This window comes from Scyliorhinus torazame, chromosome 9 (genome assembly GCF_047496885.1).
Source record: "Scyliorhinus torazame isolate Kashiwa2021f chromosome 9, sScyTor2.1, whole genome shotgun sequence".
Classification (NCBI taxonomy): Eukaryota; Metazoa; Chordata; class Chondrichthyes; order Carcharhiniformes; family Scyliorhinidae; genus Scyliorhinus; species Scyliorhinus torazame.
This window is the reverse complement of record NC_092715.1, coordinates 48587892-48614962: the sequence shown is the minus strand read 5'-3', so window position 1 is coordinate 48614962 and position 27071 is coordinate 48587892. Positions and strand designations below refer to the sequence as shown.

Sequence of the window (27071 nt, the reverse complement as noted above, 5' to 3'; positions counted from 1 at the left end):
TCTAAACAGGTAACAGACAAGGCAATCACTCGAGTGAGACTATTCCCATTTGGCTCCAGATAATCTTGCAAGCTAATCTTCTGAACAAGCAGCTGCAAATTTAGGGTGTCTGTGCACAGCAGCCTTTCTGTTAAAGCCCTGGCTGTTCACAATTAACTCTGTACTTGAATGCACCTTACAGTTGACAATTTCAAACAAAGCTCTAACCATGTCAGCATTTTGGTATGGAAGCTAAACTCTGGGGCGGGATTCTCCCCTACCCGGCGGGGCGGGGGGTCCTGGCACCAAGGTGTGGCATGAACCACTCCGGCATCGGGCCGCCCCAAAGGTGCAGAATCCTCCCCACCTTCAGGAGCTCGGCCGTAGGCGGAGTGGTTTGCGCCGCGCCTGCCGGTGGGGAAGGGGCTTGGCGGCACGCCAACCGGCGCCGAAGGGCCTCCGCCAGCCGGCATGAGTTGGCGCATGCCAGGTGCGCCAGCGTGTGCTGGTGTCATCCCAGCGCGTGCGCGGGGGGGGGGTTCATCTCCGCGTCGGTCATCGTGGAGGACCACAGCGGCCGACGCAGAATAGAGTGCCCCCACGGCACAGGCCCCGCCCGCGGATCGGTGGGCCCCCGATCGCAGGCCAGGCCACAGTGGGGGCACCTCCCGGGGCCAGATCGCCTTGTGCCTCCCCCCACCGAGGACCCCAGAGGCGGCCCGCGCAGCCAGGTCCCGCCGGCAAATACCTGGTGTAATTTCTGCCGGCGGGACCGGCCGAAAACGGGCGGCCACTCGGCCCATTGCGGGCCGGAGAATCGCTGGGGGGGGGGGGGGGGCTGCTAGCGGCCGCCGACCGACACAGCACGATTCCCGCCCCCCGCCAAATCCCCGGCACCGGAGAATAAGGCAGCTGCGGGATTCACGCCCCCCCCCCCACCCCCCCGGCGATTCTCCGACACGGCGGGGGGGGTCGGAGAATCCCGCCCCTGGTTTCTGCATGCGTCAGATACCCCATTTGACTCAAAAAAGGTACTTTAAAAAATGGCACATAAAGAACAAACACTGATTACACACAATACAAATATGTAAACACGGGACTTCCGGTGGCGGCCATGGAGGGGGTAGGTCGCACATTTGATAGCTCCCGCCTGTAACGGACTTTTGGACCTTTTTCCTCTTTTTCCCTGGATTTTATGGGATAAAGCCGTGAAGAGTGAGACAGTGAGGAGAAATCCCCCTCCGGTGTATAGAGAATTGGACCAGAAGTGGCCGTGTGAGACGACAAAGTCCTTAAGGGAAGCGCAAGCAGAGCTGGTAACACGGGACTGCATGGCGGAGAGCAAGGGCCACGGGGAGACGGCACAGTGGTCGATGGAGCAGCTGGTGAAGTTTTTTGAGGATTGCTTCGCCAAGCTGAAGAAGGACATGCTGGGCCCGATTAAGGCTTCGATTGATCAAGTGGTTCAGAATCAGGAAACCCACGGGAGAGTGAACAAATGTTGTCCGAGCACGAGGAGTATATAACCATACTGGAAAGCAAGATGGGGATGATGAACGACCGCCAGAAAAGAATGCACGAGAAGCTGGAGGACCTGGAGAATAGGTCCAGGAGGCAGAATCTCAGAATTGTTGGCCTCCCTGAAGGCAGTGAGGGATCGGGTGCGAGGGCTTATGTGATGGACATGTTGGAGAAGTTGATAGGGGCTGTGGCATTTCCTCGGCCTCTGAAATTGGACAGAGCGCACAGAGCCCTCGCGAGGAAGCCCAGAGCGAATGAACTGCCGAGGGCCATGGTGGTACGTTTTCACCGTTTCATGGACAAGGAACACGTTTTGCAGTGGGCCAAGAAAGAACAGAGCAGCAAGTGGGAGAACTGTGAGTTGCGCATTTATCAGGACCTGGGAGCGGATTTGGTCAAGAGGCGAGCTGGGTTCAATCAGGCAAAAACGACCCTCTTTAAGGGGGTGAAGTTCGGGATGCTGCACCTAGCCCACCTGTAGGTCACACATGAGGAACGGGACTTCTACTTTGAAACGCCAGACGAAGTATGGACCTTTATTAAAGAAATGAAGCTGGAGGCAAATTAAAAGACACTTAAGCCTTGGAGAAGTACTGTGGCAGCGATTTGTGGTGCTGGATTGTAAAAATTTAAGTAGCTCTATGTGAAATAATGGGATGTGTGGATGGTTAAAGGTTGATCTGTCTTGTATGGACCTTGTTAGAGGGGGGGTGTGGGCTTTGAATTTAGTTCTGCTTTTTGGGTGACTGTTTTGCTAAAGTGATTGTTGCTTCACTTTTTTTTTCTGTTGTTTGTTTACTGGGGAATGTGATGCTTTTAAAATGTTTATTCATGTGGGGGGGGGGGGGAGAGAAAGAGGAGAGTACAATAGGGAGACAGGCTGCTTGGTGCCAGGGGCGGGGAGCTATCGAGTCAGCAGACTCTCGGAAGCGCAGTGGGGGGTGGACATGTGTTAAGCTGGAGCTTGACTTGGGGAATTGGGTTTTTAGTGTTGCTGTTAGGGGAGGAGGGAGGGGAGGGGGATGGTAGCTCCTTTGCTGACAGGGAGGAACTGCTACTAGGGGACAAATGGGAGGTCGGGAGCGGTGACAGCCCGAGTGGGGACTCGAGGAAGCGGAGGGTGCGAGCTCGAAAAACGGTGATGGCTAGTCGGCAGGGGGGGGGGGGGGTTGGAAGCAGGCTGATCACATGGAACGTGAGAGGACAGAATGGGCCGGTCAAGAGGGCTCGCATGTTTGCGCATTTGAGGGAACTGAAGGCGGAACATGGCAATGCTACAAGAGACACACCTAAAGGTTACAGACCAGACGGGATTGAGGAAGGGGTGGGTTAGCCAAGTGTTCCACTCAGGACTGGACTCAAAGACCGGGGGGGGGGGGGGGGGGGGGGGGGTAGCGATCTTGATCAGCCAACGAGAGGCAGGGAGAATAGTGTCACACAAGGGTGTAGGTACATAATGGTGAGTGGGAACCTGGATGGGGTGCGAGTGCTACTTGTGAACATATATGCTCCAAATTGGGACGACGTGGAATTTATGAGGCGCGTGTTAGGTAAGATCCCAGACTTAGAGGTCACATAGCCTGATCATGGGAGGGGACTTCAACACAGTCATTGATCCGGGATTGGACCGGTCAAAATCCAGGACAGGGAGGAGGCCGGCTGCAGCAAAGGAATTGAAGGGTTTTATGGAACAGATGGGGGGAGTAGACCCATGGAGGTTTGCACGTCTGAGGACGAAGGAGTTTTCCTTTTTTTCACAAGGTATACTCTTTCATCGACTTTTTTGTTCCGAGCAGTGCGCTAATATCGAAGGTGGTGGATACTGAGTACTCGGCAATTGCAGTGTCGGATCATGCCCCGCAAAGGTTGGATCTACGGGTTAGTGTGGAGAGAGGGCAACGCCCGCTGTGGAGACTGGATGTGGGGTTGCTAGCGGACGAGGTGGTCTGTGGACGGGTTAACAAGTCCATCCAGAACTACCTGGAAACAAATGATATGGGGGAGGTCTCTGCAGCGACGGTCTGGGAAGCTTTGAAGACCGTAGTCAGAGGAGAATTAATCTCGATACGGGCCCACAGAGAAAAGGTGGAACAGGCTGAGAGGGATATGTTAGTGGAGGAGATACTCCAGGTGGACAGGAGATACTCGGAGGCCCCGACGCGAGGCTACTGAGGGAGCAGCGGAGGTTACATACGGAGTTTGGGCTGCTGACCACAGGGAAAGCAGTGGAACAGTTGAGGAAGGCAAGTGGGGGGGGGATCTAGGAGTACAGGGAAAAGGCAAGCAGAATGTTGGCACACCAGCTCAGGAAAAGAGAGACGGGCAGGGAGATTGGTAAAGACCATAAGACATAGGAGTGAAGTAACGCCATTCGGCCCATCGAGTCCACTCCACCATTCAATCATGGCTGATTTCAACTCCATTTACCCGCTCTCTCTCCATAGCCCTTAATTCCTCGAGAAATCAAGAATTTATCAACTTCGGTCTGAAAGACACTCAACGTCCCGGCCTCCACTGCCCTCTGTGGCAATGAATTCCATAGACCCACCACTCTCTGGCTGAAGAAATTTCTCCTCATCTCTGTTCTAAAGTGACTCCCTTTTATTCTAAGGCTGTGCCCCCGGGTCCTAGTCTCCCCTGCTAATGGAAACAACTTCCCTACATCCACCCTATCTAAGCCATTCATTATCTTGTGAGTTTCTATTAGATCTCCCCTCAACCTCCTAAACTCCAATGAATATAATCGCAGGATCCTCAGACGTTCATCGTATGTTAGGCCTACCATTCCTGGGATCATCCGTGTGAATCTCCGCTGGACCCGCCCCAGTGCCAGTATGTCCTTCCTGAGGTGTGGGGCCCAAAATTGCTCACAGTATTCTAAATGGGGCCTAACTAATGCTTTATAAAGCTTCAGAAGTACAATCCCTGCTTTTATATTCCAAGCCTCTTGAGATGAATGACAACATTGCATTTGCTTTCTTAATTACGGACTCAACCTGCAAGTTACCTTCAGAGAATCCTGGACTTGGACTCCCAAGTCCCTTTGCACTTCAGCATTATGAATTTTGTCACCGTTTAGAAAATAGTCCATGCCTCTATTCTTTTTTCCAAATGCAAGACCTCGCACTTGCCCACGTTGAATTTCATCAGCCATTTCTTGGACCACTCTCCTAAACTGTCTAAATCTTTCTGCAGCCTCCCCACCTCCTCCATACTACCTGCCCCTCCACCTATCTTTGTAATCATCGGCAAACTTAGCCAGAATGCCCCCAGTCCCGTCATCTAGATCGTTAATATATAAAGAGAACAGCTGCGGCCCCAACACTGAACCCTGCGGGACACCACTCGTCACCGGTTGCCATTCCGAAAAAGAACCTTTTATTCCCAACTCTCTGCCTTCCTGCCTGACAGCCAATCGCCAATCCATGTTAGTAACTTGCCTCGAATACCATGGGCCCTTATTTTACTCAGCAGTCTCCCATGAGGCACCTTATCAAAGGCCTTTTGGAAGTCAAGATAGATAACATCCATTGGCTCTCCTTGGTCTAACCTATTTGTTATCTCTTCAAAGAACTCTAACAGGTTGTCAGGCATGACCTCCCCTTACTAAATCCATGCTGACTTGTCCTAATCCGACCCAGCACTTCCAAGAATTTAGAAATCTCATCCTTAACAATGGATTCTAGAATGTTGCCAACAACCGAGGTTAGGCTAATTGGCCTGTAATTTTCCATCATTTTCCTTGTTCCCTCCTTGAACAGGGGGGTTACATCAGCGATTTTCCAATCCTCTGGGACTTTCCCTGACTCCAGTGACTTTTGAAAGATCATAACTAACGCCTCCACTATTTCTTCAGCTATCTCCTTTAGAACTCTAGGATGTAGCCCATCTGGGCCCGGGGATTTATCAATTTTTAGACCTCTTAGTTTCTCTAGCACTTTCTCCTTTGTGATGGCTACCATATTCAACTCTGTCCCCTGACTCTCCAGAATTGTTGGGATATTACTCATGTCTTCTACTGTGAAGACTGACGCAAAGTACTGATTCAGTTCCTCAGCTATTTCCTTGTCTCCCACCACTAGATTACCAGCGTCATTTTGGAGCGGCCCAATGTCAACTTTTGCCTCCCGTTTGTTTTTAATGTATTTTAAAGAAACTTTTACTATCATTCTTAATGTTACTGGCTAGCCTACCTTCAAATTTGATCCTTTCTTTCCTTATCTCTCTCTTTGTTATCCTCTGTTTTTGTAGTCTTCCCAATCTTCTGACTTCCCACTACGCTTTGCCACATTATAGGCTTTCTCTTTTGCTTTGATGCATTCCCTAACTTCCTTTGTCAGCCATGGCTGCCTAATCACCCCTCTGATAACCTTTCTTTTCTTTGGGATGAACCTCTGTACTGTGTCCTCAATTACTCCCAGAAACTCCTGCCATCGCTGTTCTTCTGTCTTTCCCACTAGGCTCTGCTCCAAGTCGATTTTCGTCAGTTCCTCCCTCATGCCCCTGTAGTTACCTTTATTTAACTGTAACACCTTTACATCTGATTCTACCTTCTTTCTTTCAAATTGGAGATTGAATTCTACCATATTATGGTCACTGATCTTTAATCAAGTCTGGCTCATTACATAAGACTAAGTCCAGAATGGCCTGTTCCCTCGTGGGCTCCATCACAAGCTGTTCCAAAAAGCCCTCCTGTAAACATTCAATGAATTCCCTTTCCTTGGTTCCACTGGCAGCATTATTGGCAGAGGATTTTTTAAAGTAAAGAGCAGAGACGGTAATACTGTCCTGGACCCAGCGGGGGTGAACGAGGTGTTTAAGGACTTTCATAGTAAATTATATGAATCGCATCCCCGGCTGGGGTGGAGGGGATGAGGCAATTTCTGGATCAGTTGAGGTTCCCAAGGGTGGAGGAGGACCTGGTGGAGGGGCTGGGAGCCCCAATTGAGATTGAGGAAATAATCAAGGGGCTGGAGGGCATGCAGTCGGGCAAGGCCCAGGGCCTGACGGCTACCCGGTGGAATTCCATAAGGTTTTCAGAAATATTGAGCCCACTGCTGGTGAGGTCATTTAACAAAGCGAGAGATAAGGGAGTCCTCCCCCCAACAATGTCGCAGGCCTCGATTTCATTGATCTTGAAACAGGAGAAGATCCGGAGCAATACGAGTCATACAGGCCGATTTCTCTACTGAATGTGGATGCCAAACTGCTGGCTAAGATACTGGCCACAAGGATAGAGGACGGTGTCCCGGGGGTGATAGGGAAGACCAGACGGGATTTGTTAAGGGCAGGCAACTCAAGGCCAATGTTCGAAGGCTTCTAAATATTATTATGATGCCCTCAGAAGGAGAGGAGGCGGAGGTGGTGGTCGCAATGGATGCGGAGAATGGCTTTTGATCGGGTGGAGTTGAATTACCTGTGGGAGGCGCTGGGAAGGTTTGGTGAGGGCTTTATTGTCTGGGTGCGGTTGCTCTATCAGGCACCAGTAGCGAGTGTATGAACTGGCTGAGGTCGGGATATTTTGATCTACACCGAGGGACGAGGCAAGGGTGCCCCTCTCCCCGTTACTGTTTGCTCTGGCCATAGAGCCATTGGCCATGGCATTAAGAGCCTCTAGGAACTGGAATGGGCTGGTTCGGGGGGGGGGGGGGGGGGGGGGGGGGGGGGAGCACCGGGTCTCGCTCTACGCAGATGACCTGCTCTTGTAACATTTCGGATCCGTTGGAGGGGATGGGGAAAGTAATGCGAATCTTGGGGGAATTTGGCAATTTTTCAGGTATAAATTGAACATGGGAAAAAGCTAGATGTTTGCGATCCAGGCAAGAAGGCAGGAGAAGAGACTGGGAGAGCTACCGTTTAGAATGGTAGGGAAGAGCTTTTGATATCTGGGAATCCAGGTGGCCTGGAAATGGGAGGTATATACAAGTTAAACCTATCCCGGTTGGTAGAACAAATGGAAGGGGACTTTAAGAGATGGGACATGCTCCCGCTGTCACTGGCGGGGAGGGTACAGACCGTGAAAATGACGGTCCGCCCCCAAATTTCTGTTTGTCTTTCAGTGCCTCCACATCTTCATCCCTAAGGCCTTTTTCAAGCGGGTGAATAAGATTATTTGGGGCTTTGTGTGGCCGAGTAAAACCCCGCGAGTGAAGAAAGTGTTGCTGGAGCGCAGTCGGGGGAAGGTGGGTTGGCGCTGCCGAACTTCTGCAATTACTACTGGGCGATTAATATAGCCATAATTAGGAAGTGGGTTGTGGGGGAGGGGTCGGCATGGGAGCAGATGGAGGCGGCGTCATGTAAAGACACCAGTCTGGGAGCATTGGTAACGGCACCTCTGCCATTCTCGCCGGCCCGATACTCCACAGGTCCGGTGGTAGTGGCGGCTCTGAGGGTCTGGGGGCAGTGGAGGAGATATAAGAGAGTGGAGGGAGCATCGATTTGGACCCCAATTTATAACAACCACAGGTTTGTACCGGGTAGACTAGATGGCGGTTTCCGAGTGGGCAGAGGGCAGGAATTAGAAGGATGGCGGATCTATTTATAGTCGGGAGCTTTCCCAGCTTGAAAGCCTTGGAGGATAAATTTAAATTGCCAGCAGGGAATGGTTTTAGGTATTTGTAGGTGCGCGACTTCCTGAGGAAACAGGTGCCGGCCTTTTCACTGCTACTGCCACAGGGGATACATGATAGAGTAGTTTCCAGTACCTGGGTGGGAGAGGGGAAGGTATTGGATATTTACCAGGAGCTTTCGGAGGCGGAGGAAACTCCGGTGGAGGAGCTCAAGGGCAAGTAGAGGACGAGCTAGGAGGAGAGTTAGAGGCGGGTCTATGGACGGATGCCCTAAACAAGGTTAATACCTCCTCATCGTGCGCCAGGCTTAGCCTGATACAATTTAAGGTGGTCCACCAGGCACACATGACAGTGGCTAGGATAAGTAAGTTTTTCAGGGTAGAGGATGTGTGCGAGGTGCGCAGGAAGCCCAGCAAATCATGTCCACATGTTTTGGGCATGCCCGAAGCTTAGAGGGTTTTGGCAGGCAATGTCCACGGTGCTAAAAACACGGGTGGTGCAGAGTCCAGAGGTAGCGATCTTTGGAGTGTCGGGAGTTCAGGGGGCGAAAGAGGCCGACGCCTTGGCCTTTGCCTCCCTAGTAGCCCGGAGATGGATCTTATTAATGTGGAGGAACTCGAAGCCCCCGGGTGTAGAGACCTGGGTTAGTGACATGGCTGGGTTTCTCGGTCTTGAGAAAATAAAGTTTGCCTTAAGAGGGTCAATGTTAGGGTTCTCCCGGAGGTGGCAGCTGTTCGCCGACTTTCTCGGGGAAAATAAAAAATGTCAGCAGATGCAGTATTCCAAGGGGGGGGGGGGGGGCGGTTTCAGTATTCCAAGGGGGGGGGGGGGGGCGGTTTGTATGGTTGAAGTGTGTGAAGATTGGGCTGGGGGAGAAATGTTTATTTTATTATTGTGATTGTTATAAAAATTTTCAAATACCTTAGTAAAATATTATTTTTAAAAAAACAAAAAACGTGTAAACACATAGCCAATTATTATACAGCAATTATTTCCAGTACTTTGTTTGTAGAGCTAATCTACTTTCCCCCCCAAATTATATGTAACTAAAGCTTCAATGCACAATGTAATCATTAACGATCAGTCGTCAATTTGCAATCATGAAATTTGATACTTAATTTGGCAGGGGGTGAAATTTAAAGTCATGTTAACTGCCTTCACAAAGGGAAGATGTCAAAAGTATTACCCTCCATGAGAAAGCTACACAACTAACTTATTTTATAAAAAGGTTTCTGGCATAAAATCTGATTCCAATTTTTGACTTTATTTTGTTTAGATTGTAATATTTTCAAGGAAGTTTTAAATTTTACAACCTGTTACAATAAAGAGCATGCGAATGAATGGGCAACGCGGTAGCACAGTGGCTAGCACTGTGGCTTCACAGCGCCAGAGTCCCAGATTCGATTCCTCGCTGGGTCACTGTCTGTGCGGAGTCTACACGTTCTCCCCATGTCTGCGTGGTTTCCTCCGGATGCTCCGGTTTTCTCCCAGAGTCTAAAGACGTGCAGGTTAGGTGGATTACCCATGCTAAAATTGCCCTTAGTATCCAAAAAAAGGTTAGGAGGGGTTATTGGGTTACGGGGATAGGGTGAAAGTGAGGGCTTAAGTGGGGTCAATGCAGACTCGATGGGTCGAATGGCCTCCTTCTGCACTGTAAGTTCTCGGAATACCCTGTATTAACATTACATTAAGTATGTTAACATATAACACTGCAGGATATCATGGAAAAATTATCTTTGCATGAATTACATATTCAGTTGAATAATATTATTCAACCGTGTTGGTTGATAAAAGCCGATTGAGCTAAATTTCTATAACTCTTTGGAACATTTGGATTATGGCAATTTGGTAACACTTAGATACTAAGAAGTATGTGCAGCATTGTCTGACCAAGAAATTACAGTTCATAGGTTACAGATTATCTCAAATCATCCCAAGAAATGTTAAACACGCGGAGAAGTTATTAATGTTGGCACATTCCTTTATTGATTTTTAAAAACAGATTCTCAAAAGAATATTCAATTACAAACCTGACAATTTCTACTCTGGTGGCACACTCAGATTGTTTCTCCTTCCATTGACCCTCATCCCAGTCCAGTTCATAGAAGACCACCACCAGTGCAGGAACAAGGTTGAGATGTTTGTTCAGCCAGCCAGTTTTAAGGATTCCTTTTGGAATGTACCACTCATAAGAAGTCCTCTGGAAAGGGGGGGAAAAAAAAATCAGTAAATAGCGAGAGAACTAAACCGTGGCAAGAATGTTACTTTTTGTTTCATTTTGTAGGCTGCAAAGATACATATTCAGAAATTACACGTAATTTAGGTTCCATGAATTTGTATATATCGAGGTGCGATTTAGGAAATAACTAATTTATACAAGTGCAGTGCAACATGGTATTCAGGTTAAGAGATAAAGTGCACCGTAACAGTGCAGAACATCCACTGTGATTGTGATAACGATAAACAACCTCTCCATGTCTAACTTTAATCGGTCTGCAGCCTTTGACACGTTGGACGAAATCACCTTGCTCCAATGCCTCTCCACTCTCTTCCAGCTAGGTCTCATATAGCGAGAGTATCACTTGCAATGGTTTCTCTTCCTGCTCTCCCACCGTTGCCTTTGATGTCCTGCCAAGGATCTATCCCTGGCCTCATTTCATTTCTCATCTACATGCTGCCTCGCTGTGACATCATCCGAAAATACAGCCTTAGCTTTCACTCGCAAGCTGATGACATCCAGCTCCATCACACCGCCACCTCTGTCAACCCCTCACTATTCAACATTCAGTAAATGCATCAACAGAAACTTCCTCCAATTAAATATTGAGAAGGTGGAAACCATTGCTTTCGTCCTCATTCCAAGCTATTTTCCCCTAGGTACCGTTCACCATTCACAACCTTGGTGTCCAATTTGACCTCAAAACGAGCTTCTAACCACATATTCGTGCCATCTCGAAAACTTCATATTTCTACCTCTGGAACATCATCCATGCTTGCCTCTGGAACTCATTCATTGGTTCTGGCATACTTCAGATATCTTCACTGTTGTTGGAAAACTTTGTAACGAGAGGAAGAGTCACATTTACCCACCCAATGGTAATTTAATTCTAAAATAACTCACTGAAGCGCTTTTGAGAAATTCAGGATTTCTTGAGGATCTGTAAAATGCATTTTTAAAATATATTGAAACTGGAGAAGGCCCATTCACCCCTGAAGCCTATTCTATCATTTAATTAGATATCATTCAGAGAGTCAGAGTCATTTTCTTCTCCCAGTATAGGAAGACTGGAAAACAAAACTGTTACAAAGTATCATTTGGAGTACAGAGTGTTCCTATGTAATTGTTTTACTGGTGTCTGTTGAGGGTTTTGATCTTGTGTGAGCTTTTGGTGGGCTTTTTCAGTATGCAAGCGAGACATCTTTTACTACTGCTTCTGTTTTCAGTTATAACCGTTATTGCTAAACTTTGTTATTTTTATGACGCATTCGACTACCTTCTTTGAGGTCTCTAGTTGCTTTTATTCCCTATATAACAATGGAAATGCTGTCAACTTGCATACATGTAGGTAGTTTGAAGGTATTACAGAAATGGCCTGTTATCACCATCCTTCTTTTCCCTCACTTCAACTTCACCAACATGATTGCCCCTTTCTAGCCATTGCGCCTTGGCAACGTCATGGCGGCAGCATGTTTCTACAATACAGGTCGAGCGTCCCATATCCGAGTGTATATAGGATTTCGAAATATAATTATGCATCTGCCACGCATTGCGAACTGCGCATGTGCAGCATGCATTGCAAACTGCCCATTGCCCGGGCACTCATGATGTCACATCGGCACTCGAAAAAAGTGCACATTTTGGATAAGGGATGCTCAACCTGTATTAGTACACCAAAAGTCCAAGTGGTCTTTTTTGGCCAATCTCACCAACGTCTGTCAAACGATGAACACCCATCACAGTCAAAGCTTGGCACTACCTTAGCGGCATGTTATACAGGCCCACTTTGGACATGGACACTATAATCAGGTGTAGGAATTCTCCACTTTCAAGCTTGGGAGCATGGAGTCCTCCCCCCCCTCCCCTCCCACCTCCCACCCCCCCTCTCCCTCCCCTCCCACCCCCCCTCTCCCTCCCCTCCCACCCCCCCTCTCCCTCCCCTCCCACCCCCCCTCCCCTCCCACCCCCCCCTCCCCTCCCACCCCCCCTCCCCTCCCACCCCCCCTCCCCTCCCTCCCACCCTCCCCCCTCTCACCCTTCCACCCCCCCTCTCCCTCCCCTCCCACCCTTCCTCCCCTCCTCCCCTCCTCCTCTCCTCCTCTCCTCCCCCTACCCCTCCCCTCCCACCCCCCCCTCTCCCTCCCCTCCCACCCCCCCCTCCCTCCCCTCCCACCCTCCCCCCTCCCTCCCCTCCCACCCCCCCCTCCCTCCCCTCCCACCCTCCCCCCTCCCTCCCCTCCCACCCTCCCCCCTCTCCCTCCCCTCCCACCCTTCCACCCCCCCTCTCCCTCCCCTCCCACCCTTCCTCCCCTCCTCCCCTTCCCTCCCCTCCCACCCTTCCACCCCCCCTCTCCCTCCCCTCCCACCCTTCCTCCCCTCCTCCCCTCCCCTCCCCTCCCCTCCTCCTCCCCTCCCCTCCCCCTCCCCTCCCCTCCCCTCCCCTCCTCTCCTCCCCTCCCCTCCCCTCCCCTCCCCTCCTCCTCCCCTCCCCTCCCCCTCCCTCCCGATAAACTCTGGTTCTGGATTAACCCAGTGAACTATCAAGGGTTCCAACAGTTTAGGCTTTACAGTAAAACAAACAAAAGTAAGTTAAACTTAAATGCACTGTTCCCTTATTTTAATGTCTGAAAAATAAACATTTTCATACAACTCACTTGTCTTTTATTATGCACTTTTTCAGCAAATTATTGCATTTATGGTATACAGATTTAACCTCACTTCATAATACTCAAACTTCCCATCATGCAACGTACAAATTAAGGATACTCCGACTACTAACGTTGCTTACCTTTTGTCTGCATTTAGGGTATTCATGATCTCCAGGAAGTACTTTAAATGAAATAGGGACTCGATCAGCCCGTCTGTTAGCACAAAAGGCATCCCAAATAGCTCGATGTATGGCATTATAAGTCACATCAAGGCCCGTGAGGGCTACAAAGGCCATAGGCCGGCAACAAAGCTCCAACGGAAAATCCCATTGCATTGAGCTCATTGTACAGATTAATGACGCATAAGCTGAAATAAAAGACAAAGCAACACAATGTTAGCAGAGTGGAGGCTAGGCAGAATTACTGATCAGTTCTAATCAGCCATAATGCTTTTTCTGCATTGTGAGGGTCTTAAAAATCTACATTTTCAGATTTGGTCATTTCTGGATTAGGGCAGCTAAACACGCAGTTAATGCACTTTATATCCAGGGAAATATACATTTTCTGATATTCATGCCCCATGACCCAGTTGGTGAAGAAAGCATGCAAATGAAACACACAAATAATGTATCTGGTTCTATTCAAGCCATTCCTGAATTCAACAGCTGCGATGATCAAACGATTAAGGTGCCTTACTTAAAATCCAACCAGGCTTTGATGAGCAGGTTTGGATGCTGCTCGAAGCTTACTTAGTTAAGCATTGAGATGTCAGCATGTAACTGAATCAAAGCCTGAATAATATACCAGGGAAGAGGCACTTTTAACTGGGAGTTCAAGGTTCATCCGCACACTTTCAGGAAGTGAGAAGGAATCTTCCTTGAACTGCAACCTAATTGTGAGCAAATTAGCTGCTCGTGCCACTGAACCTGACAGTTACTCTTAATCAGGGTAACTTAAAGGATATCATTATCAACTCCACCCGCCCCCCCCCCCCCCCCCCCCCCCCCGCAAAATTCCCCGTTGCTATATATGGTTCATTTGTTGCACTATGCAATCCATACGGCAACACATCTCATCAACAACAGCAACTCATATTTATATAGCACCTTTAACATAACGGGATACCCGAAGGTGTGTCATTTCACAGGAGCATTACAAAACAAAGTATGACACCGAGCCGCAAAAGGAGATATTAGGTCAGATAAACAAAAGCTTGGTCAAGGTTTTAAGGAGGAAAGCGAGGTAGAGAAGGGAGATGTGTAGGGAGGGAATTCCTGAGCTAGCGAAGGAATGGCCACAAATGATGAGAGGTAGCATAATTGGCCAGAATTAGAGGAGTGCAGATATCTGAGGGCTGTGGAGATTACAGAGATAGGGAAGGATAAGACCATGGAGAAATGAAAACAAGGATGAGAGTTTTAAAATTAAGACATTGCTTGAGCCTATGTAGGTTTGTGAGCACAGGGATGATAGGGGAACAAGACTTGAGTTTTGGTGCAAGAGGGTCACTCCTGATTGCGGTCTAGTGATGCATGCTGGAAGATCATGCATTCAGACGTCAGGTGTGAATGCAACAATAATGCTGCTATTTGCTGACTAGCATGTCAACAACAGTCTTGGAACTCTTCCTTTTTTATATGTTAATTTCTTGTGGCAATACATGGGGATATAAGTAATGGGATTCCTCCTTTCTTTAACTCCATGTGTGTGTAGACATTTCTCTCTGGCTGCCAAGAGTCCTCTGCCTTTGGTGTTTCTCTCTCTCTCTCTCTCTCCCCCCCAACCCCCGCCTTGTTTTCATTTTTGATGCTACTCCTACATTTTGGCATATGTTTTTTTTTTTGTTTGCCGGAGTCCTCAGAAAACCAGAGGTGGTGTTCTGGCTGCAAGACTGGAAGCCAATGCTGTAGGTATTGGTAGAATTGTGATAACCCTTCAGAGGAGTCTAATCACCACATCGACATTGAGTTATTGGTTGGATATCATCCTTGATGGCATAGGAGAACTTTAAAAAAAAAATTCTTTTAAGTGAGAATGGAGTTTATGGGGGACTGGAAGATGACCCCAATTCAACCTGCTGTCAAACCCAATGCTTCCTGGAGGCAGTTCTGTGAAAGATTCAACAACAAATGCCTTCCAATAAAAGCAACCAATTGAAACTGAGGGCGAGAGACTGGGAGGGAACTGAAAGCATAGCCTTGAATAAATATCTGAGCTTAAACATAGGACTTGGGAGCAGGATGAAGCTATTCAGCTCTTCAGGCCATTCAACAATATCATGGTTGATCTGATTGTGGTTTCAACTCCAGTTTCTTGCCTGTCCCATAACCCTGGACTCCCTTCTCTATCAAAAATTTATCCATCCATTTGAATACAATGTCCCAGCTTCCACTGTTTTTTGGGGGAAAGAGAATTCCACAGACTAACAGTCCTCTGAGAAAAGAATTATCCTCATCGCCACCTTAAAAAAGTCTGCTTCTTCTGAAACTGTGTCCACTTGTTCTAATCTCCCCTCCTCCTCTTGGTATCTAACCTATTAAGTCCCCTCAGGATCTTATATTTTTCAATAAGATAAACTCTCATTCTTCTGAACTCCAGTAAGTTAAGGTCCAACCTGTTCACCCTTTCTTCATGATAGAAGCCCTTCAAAACAGGAACGGGCAAGTGAAAATTCTCTGAATTGCTTCTAATGAGTTATGTAGACTTGAAATATTAATTCTGTTTCGCTCTCAGCAGATGCTGCTAGACCTGCTGAGTTTTTCCAGCATTTCCTGTTTTTATTTCAGATTACTAGCATCCACAGTATTTTGCTTTATGGAGATATTAGGACAGCTAACCGATTTTAAGCAGTGTCTTAAAGTAGAGGGGCAGAGCTGAATTGAGAGCTGGAAGCAGGAGTTAAAATAGATCAGCCATAATCGTACTGAATGGTGGGCCAGGCTCAAAGGGCTAAATGACCTATTCCTGCTTCTATGTCTAACATTCTTATAATAATAATCGCTTATTGTCACAAGTAGGCTTCAATGAAGTTACTGTGAAAAGCCCCTAGTCACCACATTCCGGACGCCTGTTCGGGGAGGCTGGTACGGGAATTGAACCCACGCTGCTGGCGTTCTGCATTACAAGCCAGCTGTTTAGCCCACTGTTTAGCCCTAACCAGCTTATGACACCAAGGTTGGAAATAAGCTGGTTCTGGAGTTGGTGGCTAGGTAATAGAGCTTGTGGCAGGGAAAAAAGACAATGACTTTAGTCTTTCCAACATTTAGCTGGAGAAAATGTCATCCAGTACTTGATATCCGAGCAACAATGCAACAAATCAGACAAGGGAGAATAGAGATGGTGCTGAGGTAGGGCTGGTGCAATCAGCATACATGTAGAATCTGATGATGTCTCCAAAAACATCAAAAAATAAGAGGCGACCAAGGGTAGATTCTTAGTGGACATCTAATGTGAGTATGGAAACAGGAAGAGAAGCCATTTCAGGCAATTCTCTGGCTACAATTTGATAGATATGAAAGGAACAAGGTGAGGGAAGCCCCCATCTATCTTGACACTAGTGGAGAGGCACTAGTAGATAATGGTGCGGTCAATCATCTGTGTTGAAAATTGTAGACAAGTTAAGAACAAAGAGGATGTGTGACTGCAATGAGGGCCACTGCAGCTTGGTAGCAGGGTGAAGGAATTCAAACATGGAGTTGGAGGCAAGATGTTCCAAGGATTTGAGAGGATAGGGAGTTGGACATGGGAGTAATAGAGAGTCAAGGGTTTCTAATTGGCAGGGGAAGAGGGGATAACAACAGCATGGGCGATGGTGGCCACCATGGGGATCAAGAAGGGAAGTTGGACAGGTCTTAGTTTACTGGGAATAAGGAGACAGAGTTGAGTTAGGACGGGCTTTGGAGGAAGCTGCTGATCAGAGGCATTACCAGGGTTCCTACTGTTAAGTAAAGTCGCCATAGTCCCAGATGACCACAGCTTTCCCCTTTGAAGGGGTGAGCTGACTGCTGGTGATTTAATCTGAGGATCACCACACCTCAGGCGAGGGGCAAGTGTCACGACCTGTGTAGACAGCAGTCTAACTCCCCCGCCCGACCGGAACAGTCCCTGTGAGGCCCAGCCCACACCCCACCCTGCAGCCCGGACACTTTACCTGGACGGACCGAGTCACCGCGTCTCACTTCCCCCGAGCTGGAACTGCGGCCCCTCCAAAACACTGCGTCGTGACGCAATACGCACGCGGGTTCCTCTTTGATTGACGGCAGAACAATCCAATCACTGAGTAGTCCTCAGCGACCTTCCTTCGGCCCATTGGTCCACTCAGCAGCCAGAGGGCCGATCTCTGGCGCTCTGTGCGCGCGCGCGCGCGCCGCGGATCAGGAGGCTCAAAATCTTGTGACGTCGCAAATCATGAAGTCAGCCGTTGACCATACTTTCTCATCGTCGCCATCTGGCAGTGGGAGGTCATAGGCGGCGCAGTGTCAGGAAAGACTGATGAATCTGTGGATGGCGCCGTTGTGCAAGAAGGCCTTTTTCGTGGCTCAGCATTTTCTTCTGTCTCAAACAGAATGTGTAGTAGCAAGAAATTGTGGTTGGCGTGATCAAGATGTGTTGAGAAGCGAAGAGACTTTTCATGAGTGAAGGGCCCTTATGAATTGTCAGAGTTTACCTTGTACCCTTATATAAAACCCTTAAATATACAGAAACTTATAGCCAAGTTCCGCACACATGAGTGCGGCCTCAACCGGGACCTGGGATTCATGTCACATTACAGTCATTCCCCACCACCTGGCCTGCGAAATCCTACCAACTGTCCTGGCTTGAGACAATTCACACCTCTTTAACCTGGGGTTACCCCATCTCTGGATCTGTAAAGATTTAATCACCTGCTAATGCTTGCATTCCAAGCATTGTTTGGCATCTTTGAATTTGTCTATATATGTGTTTCTGGAACAGACCTCTTCATTCACCTGAGGAAGGAGCAGCGCTCCGAAAGCTAGTGACATCGAAACAAACCTGTTGGACTTTAACCTGGTGTTGTAAGACTTCGTACTGCCCTTATATAAAAGGTAAAGGGATGAAAAATTTGAATACAAGTCCGAGAACCTTTCCCATCATCATTTGCAGTTTGTGTGAGACTATTCAACTTTTTAAAGTTCTTTCATGGGGCATAGATACTCTGCCTTGAACTGAGTGGCTTGCTGGGCGATTCAGAGGGCAGTTGAGTCAACCACCCTGCAGTGGGTCTGGAGTCACATGTAGGCCAGACCTTGTAAGGATGGCAGATTTCATTTCCTCAAGGACATTGGTGAACCTGATGCATTTTCGCAACAATTGAAGATGGTTTTATACATTTCAGATTTGTCAATTGATTTTAATTCCACCTGCTGTTATGGTGGGATTTGAATCCATGTACCCAGGGTATTAGCCTGGCCCTCTGGATTACTAACCCAGTGACATTACTAACCCAGGGGCAGCATGGTAGCACAGTGGTTAGCACAATTGCTTCACAGCTCCAGGGTCTCAGGTTCGATTCCCGGCTTGGGTCACTGTCTGTGTGGAGTTTGCACGTTCTCCCCATGTCTGCGTGGGTTTCCTCCGGGTGCTCCGGTTTCCTCCCACAGTCCAAAGATGTGCAGGTTAGGTGGATTGGCCATGCTAAATTGTGCTTAGTGTTGGGTGGGGTTACTGGGTTATGGGGATAGGGTGGGGGTGTGGGCTTGGGTAGGGTGCTCTTTCCAAGAGCCGGTGCAGACCCGATGGGCCGAATGACCTCCTTCTGCACTGTAAATTCTATGATCTATGACATTACCACTATTTGATTTGATTTATTATTGTCACATGTATTAGTATACAGTGAAAAGTATTGTTTCTTGCATGCTGTACAAACAATGCATACCGTGCATAGGGAAGGAAGGAGAGACTGCAGAATATAATAAGAACATAAGAACTAGGAGCAGGAGTAGGCCATCTGGCCCCTCGAGCCTGCTCCGCCATTCAATGAGATCATGGCTGATCCTTTGTGGACTCAGCTCCACTTTCCGGCCCGAACACCATAACCCTTAATTCCTTGATTCTTCAAAAATCTATCTATCTTTATCTTAAAAACATTTAATGAAGGAGCCTCTACTGCTTCACTGGGCAAGGAATTCCATAGATTCACAACCCTTTGGGTGAAGAAGTTCCTCCTAAACTCAGTCCTAAATCTACTTCCCCTTATTTTGAGGCTATGCCCCCTAGTTCTGCTTTCACCCGCCAGTGGAAACAACCTGCCCGCATCTATCCTATCTATTCCCTTCATAATCTTATATGTTTCTATAAGATCCCCCCTCATCCTTCTAAATTCCAACGAGTACAGTCCCAGTCTACTCAACCTCTCGTAATCCAACCCCTTCAGCTCTGGGATTAACCTAGTGAATCTCCTCTGCACACCCTCCAGTGCCAGTACGTCCTTTCTCAAGTAAGGAGACCAAAACTGAACACAATACTCCAGGTGTGGCCTCACTAACACCTTATACAATTGCAGCATAACCTCCCTAGTCTTAAACACCATCCCTCTAGCAATGAAGGACAAAATTCCATTTGCCTTCTTAATCACCTGTTGCACCTGAAAACCAACTTTCTGCGACTCATGCACTAGCACACCCAGATCTCTGCACAGCAGCATGTTTTAATTTTTTATCATTTAAATAATAATCCCTTTTGCCGTTATTCTTACCAAAATGGATAACCTCACATTTGTCAACATTGTATTCCATCTGCCAGACCCTAGCCCATTCACTTAGCCTGTCCAAATCCCTCTGCAGACTTCCAGTATCCTCTGCACTTTTTGCTTTACCACTTATCTTAGTGTCGTCTGCAAACTTGGACACATTGCCCTTGGTCCCCAACTCCAAACCATCTATGTAAATGTTACAGTTATAGCAAGGTGTAGATCAAAGATCAACTTAATTGAAGGTAGGTCCATTCAAACATCTGGCAGTAGGGAAGAAACTGTTCTTGGGTCGGTTGGTACGTGACCTCAAACTTTGGTATCATTTTCCTGATGGAAGAAGGTGGAAGAGAGTATGTCTGGGGTGCGTGGGGTCCTTAATTATGCTGGCTGCCTTTCCGAGGCAGCGGGAATTGTAGACAGAGTCAATGGATGGGAGGCTGGTTTGCGTGATGGATTGAGCTACAATCACGACCTTTTGTAGTTTCCTGCGGTCTTGGGCAGAGCAGGATCCATACCAAGCTGTGATACAACCAGAAAGAATGCTTTCTGTGTTTCTGTGGTGTATCTGTAGAAGTTGGTGAGAGTCGTAGTAAACATGTCAAATTTCCTTAGTCTTCTGAGAAAGTAGAGTCGTTGGTGGGTTTTCTTAACTATAATGTCGGCATGGGGGGACCAGGACAGGTTGTGGTGATCTGGACACCTAAAAACTTGAAGCTCTCAACCCTTTCTACTTCATTCCCATTGATGTAGACAGGGGCATGTTCTCCAAATGCTTCCTGAAGTCGATGACAATCTCCTTCATTTTGTTGACATTGAGGGAGAGATTATTGTCGTCGCACCAGTCCACCAGATTCTCCATCTCATTCCAGTACTCTGTCTCGTCATTGTTTGAGATCTGACCCACTACGATGGTGTCATCAGCAAGTTTGAAAATCGAGTTGGATGGCAATTTGGCCGCACAGTCATAGGTGTATAAGGAGTATAGTAGGGGGCTGAGGACACAGCCTTGTGGGGCATTGGTGTTGAGGATGATTGTGGAGGAGGTGTTGTTGCCTATCCTTACTGATTGTGGCCTGTGGGTTAGAAAGTTCAGGATCCAGTCGCAGAGGGAGGAGCCGAGGCCAAGGCCACGGAGTTTGGAGATGAGTTTCGTAGGAATGATGGTGTTGAAGGTTGAGCTGTAGTCGATAAATAGGAGTCTGACATGGGTGTCTTTGTTATCTAGGTGTTCCAGGGTAGAGTGCAGGGCCATGGAGATGGCATCTGCTGTGGACCTGTTGTAGCGGTAGGCGAACTGTAGTGGATCAAGGCAATCCGGGAAGCTGGAGTTGATTCGTGCCATGACTAACCTTTTGAAGCACTTCATGATGATAGATGTCAGAGCCACTGGATGACAGTCATTAAGGCACACTGCTTGGCTTTTTTTTGGTACAGGGATGATGGTCGTCTTCTTGAAGCAGATCAGAATTTGTAAAAAGAGGTTGAAGATGTCTGCGAATACCCCCGTCAGCTGATCCGTGCAAGACCTGAGTGCCCGTCCGGGTACCCCATCCGGGCCAGTGGCTTTCCGTGGGTTGACCTTCGAGAAGGCTGCTCTGACGTCTGCAATGGTGATCTCAGATACTATGCCCTAGAGATGGGGGTGAGTCTGGTGAACCACTGCAGACCATGTGGTGTAGGTTGTCATTTACATTAACAATACCAACTAATATCTTGTCTGCTTCAAAGAATCCTAATTATTTACTCTCAAGACTAAAGGGAAGTGTTTTTGTTAATTAAGTGAGGCCTGCAAATCCTAAAACAACAGAACTTGGATAGTCTTGATCAGTTTTCTACTGATCATAATTCCACAGTGTCAAAGTGATCTGTGATTCACAAGACATAGGAGCAGAATTAGGCCACTTGGCCCATGATGTCTGCTCTGCCATTTAATCATGGCTGATATGTTTCTCATCCCCATTCTCCTGTCTTCTCCCATTAACCTTTGATACCCTTATTAATCAAGAACGTATCTATCTGTCTTAAAGACACTCGGTGACTTGGACTCCACAGGCTTCTGCAGCAATGAGTTCCACAGATTCCCACCCTCTGGCTGAAGAAATTCCTCATATCTGTTTTAAAGGATTGTCACTCGGGCTCTAGTTTCACCTACTAGTGGAAACATCCTCTCCAAGTTCACTCTGCCTAGGCCTCTCAGTATTCTGTAAGTTTCAATGAGATCCCCTCCCTCATCCTTCTAAACTCCAATGAGTCCTCAACCACTCCTCAGATGACAAGTCCTTCATTCTGGGAATCAATCTTGTGAACCCCCTCTGGACCCTGCATTGAATCAATGAGTACTCAACAGTCACAAGTGGTGAAAACAGGTGAAAAATGTTTTGCTCAGCGCAGATATCCCTCCTCTTCGTAAGTATAAAATGAATGAACAAAACTGATAAAATCAAAACATTAAAGGCAAAGAGGAACAAGTATTCTGATTAAACAATACCTCTTCCTTTCATGGCCCACCATGTATTCGGGAAGTCTTGCTTCATTGTTAATTCTTGTTGAGAATGTAGGAGCGGTTTCAAGACCTGAGTATTGAGTCAGCTTCCACGTGGGGTTATTCCCCGTGGCTCAACTCAGTACAGCGAGGAAAAAACACATCAACAACCTGGACAAGATGGCTATTGAATCAAGCTTGTTACATGTACAGGGAGAACAGACCTGGATATGTGCCAAGATCTGTTCTGCCAAACAAAGGCCAGAACATAGTACTTATACAATTTTCAAAAATTAATAGCCCACCCCAGTTGGATGCGATCCAATCCCTGAAGCTGCTACGTTTAAACTTATCCAATAGAATTGCAAGCAATGTTTAAACTTCACCCAATGGAATTGCAAGCAGTGCATGATTGATCCTCATCCTGACAGCTGTGCATTCATTGTCTGAAAAGCAGGACAGCAAAACCAGCTTCCTGCATTGTTTCACAAAGACAAGATATCAGAAGTGACATCCTTCCAGACACGTTAGCTATCCTAAATCCCATTTAATTACTTATTACTGCTATGTCCTAAAAATACATGTTTAATGGTTAATAATGATTACTCAGTCCTATAATTCATCTCAATCCTGAATAAAGTAACTTATGTAAAACTACTCTAGTCACATGCTAACTATTCAGTTTTATGAGGTATCATCGCTGAACCCCCCTTCAGAGAACAAGTCTATTGTACACAGCTAACAAACATTCCTTCCATGGAAATAACCTAAATACTGCGGATGCTGGAATCTGAAACAAGAACAGAGGATGCTGGAAGAACTCCGCAAGTCCAGCAGTTTCTATTAGGAGAGAAACAGAGTTAACATCTTGAGTCCTTTGTCTCTGTTAGAACTGAATGTGGTAAAGCTGTAGAAACTGCAACATGAAGTAGCATTCCTTCCATCTTTGCCAAACTTCAAGAAACACATTCAACCCATTTGGTTTTGGATTTGTCAAAAATTGGCAACTATCATTAATGCAGATTTAAACTACATATGAAAAGGTGATTTTACAAATGCTGAACAATAACTGAGGAAACACACAAATTACTCAACATTTATGCCTTTCATGTGCAAGCATACTCGACTCAAAAAGAAGTGTAGATATTTATGTTATATGCAGGAAAGGAGGTAGGGCGCCAATAAAAGATTTTCATTCAAATCAAATCAATTAAAAATGCTACTTAAAATATATTTGAAAAATAATCAATTTCAGTCGATAAACATAAATAAGTTCAGCACAGTCCACCTCTCCCTCATGACGCACAAGCTGGACTGCCTGGGTAGAGGCATCAGTTTAGCTAGTTCTTGTACCATGGAACTAATTTCATCTTACCTCCAGGATGAGAATCCCTACAGTAGTGCAGAAGGAGGCCATTTGGCCATTCGAGTCTGCAACGACCCTCTGAAACAGCACCTTATCTAGCCCCCCGCATCCATCCCTGTAGCCTCGTGCAATGATCGTAGCCACTCAAACTAACGTTCACATCTTTGGGCTGCGTGAGGAAAGCGGAGCACCTGGAAGATACCCACGGAGTCATGGGGAGAACGTGCAAGCTCCACACAGACACTGACCCAAGGCTTGAAACGAACCAGGATCCCCCGAACCACTGCTCTTGAATGGTGTGCAGGCTTGGTGGTGGGAATGTTTAGGATTGATTGGCCGGGACAAGATTAACAGTCATTTTGACAAATGTGGATTAATTCATTCATAGAATCCATAAAATCCTTATGGTGCAGAAGGAGGCCGAGTGGTCCATCAAGTCTACACCAACCATCCTAAAGAACACCCTACCCAAACCCACTCCCCTGCCCTCTTACTCTAACCCCACCTAACCTGCCCATCTTTGGACACTAAGGAGCAATTTGGCATAGCCAATCCACCTAATCTGCACATTTTTGGACTGTGGGAGGAACCCAGAGGAAACCTATGCAGACACGGGAAGAATGTGCAAACTCCACACAATCACCCAAGGCAGAAAAGGCAGCACAGATTAGTGAAGAGCAAATTGGCTAAGTATTTGAATGAGGAATCAGAGTTGATGAGGCAAATGTGGTTGATGGACTTCCAAAAGGTGTTAGATAAAGTGCCACAAAGCAGGTGTATCAGCAAAGGTAAAGGTGATGGAATAAGAATTAAAATGGCAGGATGGATACAACCCTAACCCTAACCTTGGATACAAGGTTGGTTGAGTGCCAGGAAACATCGGGTTGTTTAGGATCGGGAATGCACTGGCTCAGAGTGTGGTGGAGGCATATTTAATTGTGGCTTTCAAAGGAATTTCATAATTATCTCAGAAAGAAATTGCACAGCCATGGGGAAAAGGCAAGGAAGTGGAACTAGCCGAGTTGCTCTTCCAGAGAGTTGGCACAGACGTGACATGCAAAATGGCATTCTTCTGTGCTATCACAATCGATAGCGGCATCATGTCCTCATGACCCCACAATGCTGTGCACAAAACCGCCAAAGACTGTAGGGATAGTGGAACCTGTTTCACCCAGAGTCTGCATCACTTCACTTCACCCAGCAGCTTCAGCAAGAAGTTCCAACTCTGCTTCTCACCAGCCATCTATTCATTGACGGAGACAGTTTAAGTCTTGCAGGGAAATTTCTGTTTTACTCTTCATTATGACAGAAATTAGCTGATATTTGACTTCCAGCAATACTACACTCCATCTCATGGCGGCCGAGAGCCTGTGGCTGAGCTTTGGTAATCACAACCCAGCAGCCATGTCTGGTTAAACACGTGGCTGGCAAGATCACGAAGTGCTGTCAGGGACGGGTATCTCCAAGGACATACAAATGGTTCTGCGTAACACCAACGTGTCCAGAGGACAACAGGTGCTGCAGACAGAAATAACAGCTGGCTTGGCCATTATATAATCAACGATTTCTGGAGAGTAGCCCTTGCTATCAGAGGTTGCAGTGATCGTACTGCTTCCTGCTGCTTGACATTCGCTGCATGCAGATTACCATGATTTTTCTTTGTATCTTGTTCACAGCCTTATTGGTGAAATTTGCATAAAATGATGTAGGCCTCCATGTGACTTCAACCTGCTTGCAAATGGTGCAGCCCACTGCGAGGTACCTGAAAAATGAATTGCAATCAGATATGGAGCTCCGGTTTGTAAATAACAGAATGGTTACAGCACAGAAACAGGGAATTGGTGTGCTGCCTGTGCTAGCTCTCTGTACGAGCATCCCAGCTAGTCCCACCACCTGATCGTTTCCCTGTACATTGCAGCAGGTGAAGCCTGGAATCCAACAGTACATAATCTGCGATTAGATAGCAGCAAACCTCATCTGGGCATATTTGGTGAAAGTAAATACAGAACACAGCTAAAATACACCTATTATGAGGCAGAGGAACAGATACAGGACGGCACGGTAGCACAGTGATTAGCACTGTTGCTTCACAGCTCCAGGGTCCCAGGTTCGATTCCCGGCTTGGGTCATTGTGTGGAGTCTGCAGTCTCTTTCCCTATGTACGGTATGCATTGTTTGTACAGCATGCAAGAAACAATACTTTTCACTGTATACTAATACATGTGACAATAAATCAAATCAAAAGTTCTCCCTGTGTCTGCGTCTGTCTGGCTTCTCCGGTTTCCTCCCACAAGTCCAGAAAGATGTGCTGTTAGGTAATTTGGACATTCTGAATTCTCCCTCTGTGTACCCGAACAGGCGCCAGAATGTCGTGACTAGGGGCTTTTCACAGTAACTTCATCCTGGGCAGCATGGTAGCCTTGTGGATAGCACAATTGCTTCACAGCTCCAGGGTCCCAGGTTCAATTCCGGCTTGGGTCACTGTCTGTGCGGAGTCTGTACATCCTCCCCGTGTGTGCGTGGGTTTCCTCCGGGTGCTCCGGTTTCCTCCCACAGTCCAAAGATGTGCGGGTTAGGTGGATTGGCCATGATAAATTGCCCTTAGTGTCCAAAATTGCCCTTAGTGTTGGGTGGGGTTACTGGGTTATGGGGATAGGGTGGCGGTGTTGACCTTGGGTAGGGTGCTCTTTCCAAGCGCCGGTGCAGACTCAATGGGCTGAATGGCCTCCTTCTGCTCTGTAAATTCTATGATAATCTATGATTGCAGTGTTAATGTAAGCCTACTTGTGACAATAATAAAGATTATTATTATACAATTGCAGAAGAGGCAATTGGGTGAAGCAGAGGTGGATGGAAATAGATTCAGAGCCACAACAAAGGAGACCCAGAGCCATGGAAATTCTTCGGCTGTGTGCCCGACAGGCAATATGCATCGTGGACATCAAGTGTAATGAAAATGCATTGAAGCACCTGAAGGGTGAGACATGGTTCTTGGAGAAGTCACATGGACTCAAAACGTTAACTTGTTTTTCTCTCCACAGTTGCTGCCAGGCCTGCTGAGTTCTCCCAGAAATTTAAGTTTTTATTTCAGAGTGAAACATGGTGCCTGGAGACAAGATAAATGTTATTGCACTTTATGTAATTTCCAAGTCGAAATGTTTTGTAATGTACTTTTACAAATTTTGTGAGTAAAGTATCTATTTGGGGGGGGGAGCTCTCATTGATAACATAAAAATAAACGTTCTGCCGATACATTCATAACAACAACCCGTAACAAAAATAATGACCTCTGAAACATTTTCAAATATGAAGCCTGTAACTGGGAAGAGAGCAGAAACTCAAAACCTGGAGCTTTCAAACTTCCGGCGCTGCTGAGGTGGGCGGGGAAATGACGTCACCACGCATGATATGGGCGCTGGGGTGTCAACGCGCAGTTCCTTGGTGCGTGATGGCGTCACGGCGCGCGTCTGCAGCTCCCCTTTCAGGCAAAGGGTGGTCCTACTGACGCATCAGCTCCCCTGCGCACGCCTACACGTAACTGAAGACACTTTGATTGGTCGAACGTCCCGACCAATG

At 47.2% G+C, this 27071-nt stretch overlaps 1 protein-coding gene and 1 long non-coding RNA gene across 3 annotated transcripts in view; one reads left to right on the top strand and one right to left on the bottom strand.

The window, feature by feature from the left end:
- trappc11 (trafficking protein particle complex subunit 11) overlaps positions 1 to 17216 on the bottom strand; it is a 110496-nt gene extending 93280 nt beyond the window's left edge. Inside the window, exons 1-3 of one of the 2 annotated variants that reach the window (XM_072515848.1) lie at positions 17086 to 17216; positions 13076 to 13302; positions 10100 to 10269 (exon numbers count right to left, since the gene is read on the bottom strand). In XM_072515848.1, coding sequence (XP_072371949.1) covers positions 10100 to 10269; positions 13076 to 13279 — 374 coding nt within the window. In that variant the 5' untranslated portion in view covers positions 13280 to 13302; positions 17086 to 17216. Of the gene's footprint in view, positions 1 to 10099; positions 10270 to 13075; positions 13303 to 16861; positions 17015 to 17085 lie in introns of those variants that run through there. The other variant, XM_072515847.1, reaches the window with a different exon arrangement.
- A 125-nt stretch (positions 17217 to 17341) lies between these two features.
- On the top strand, positions 17342 to 25739 carry LOC140429178 (uncharacterized). The gene is made up of 2 exons (XR_011949005.1): positions 17342 to 18001; positions 21082 to 25739. It is a non-coding gene; the product is annotated as an uncharacterized lncRNA (long non-coding RNA).
- Positions 25740 to 27071: the final 1332 nt, after the last annotated feature.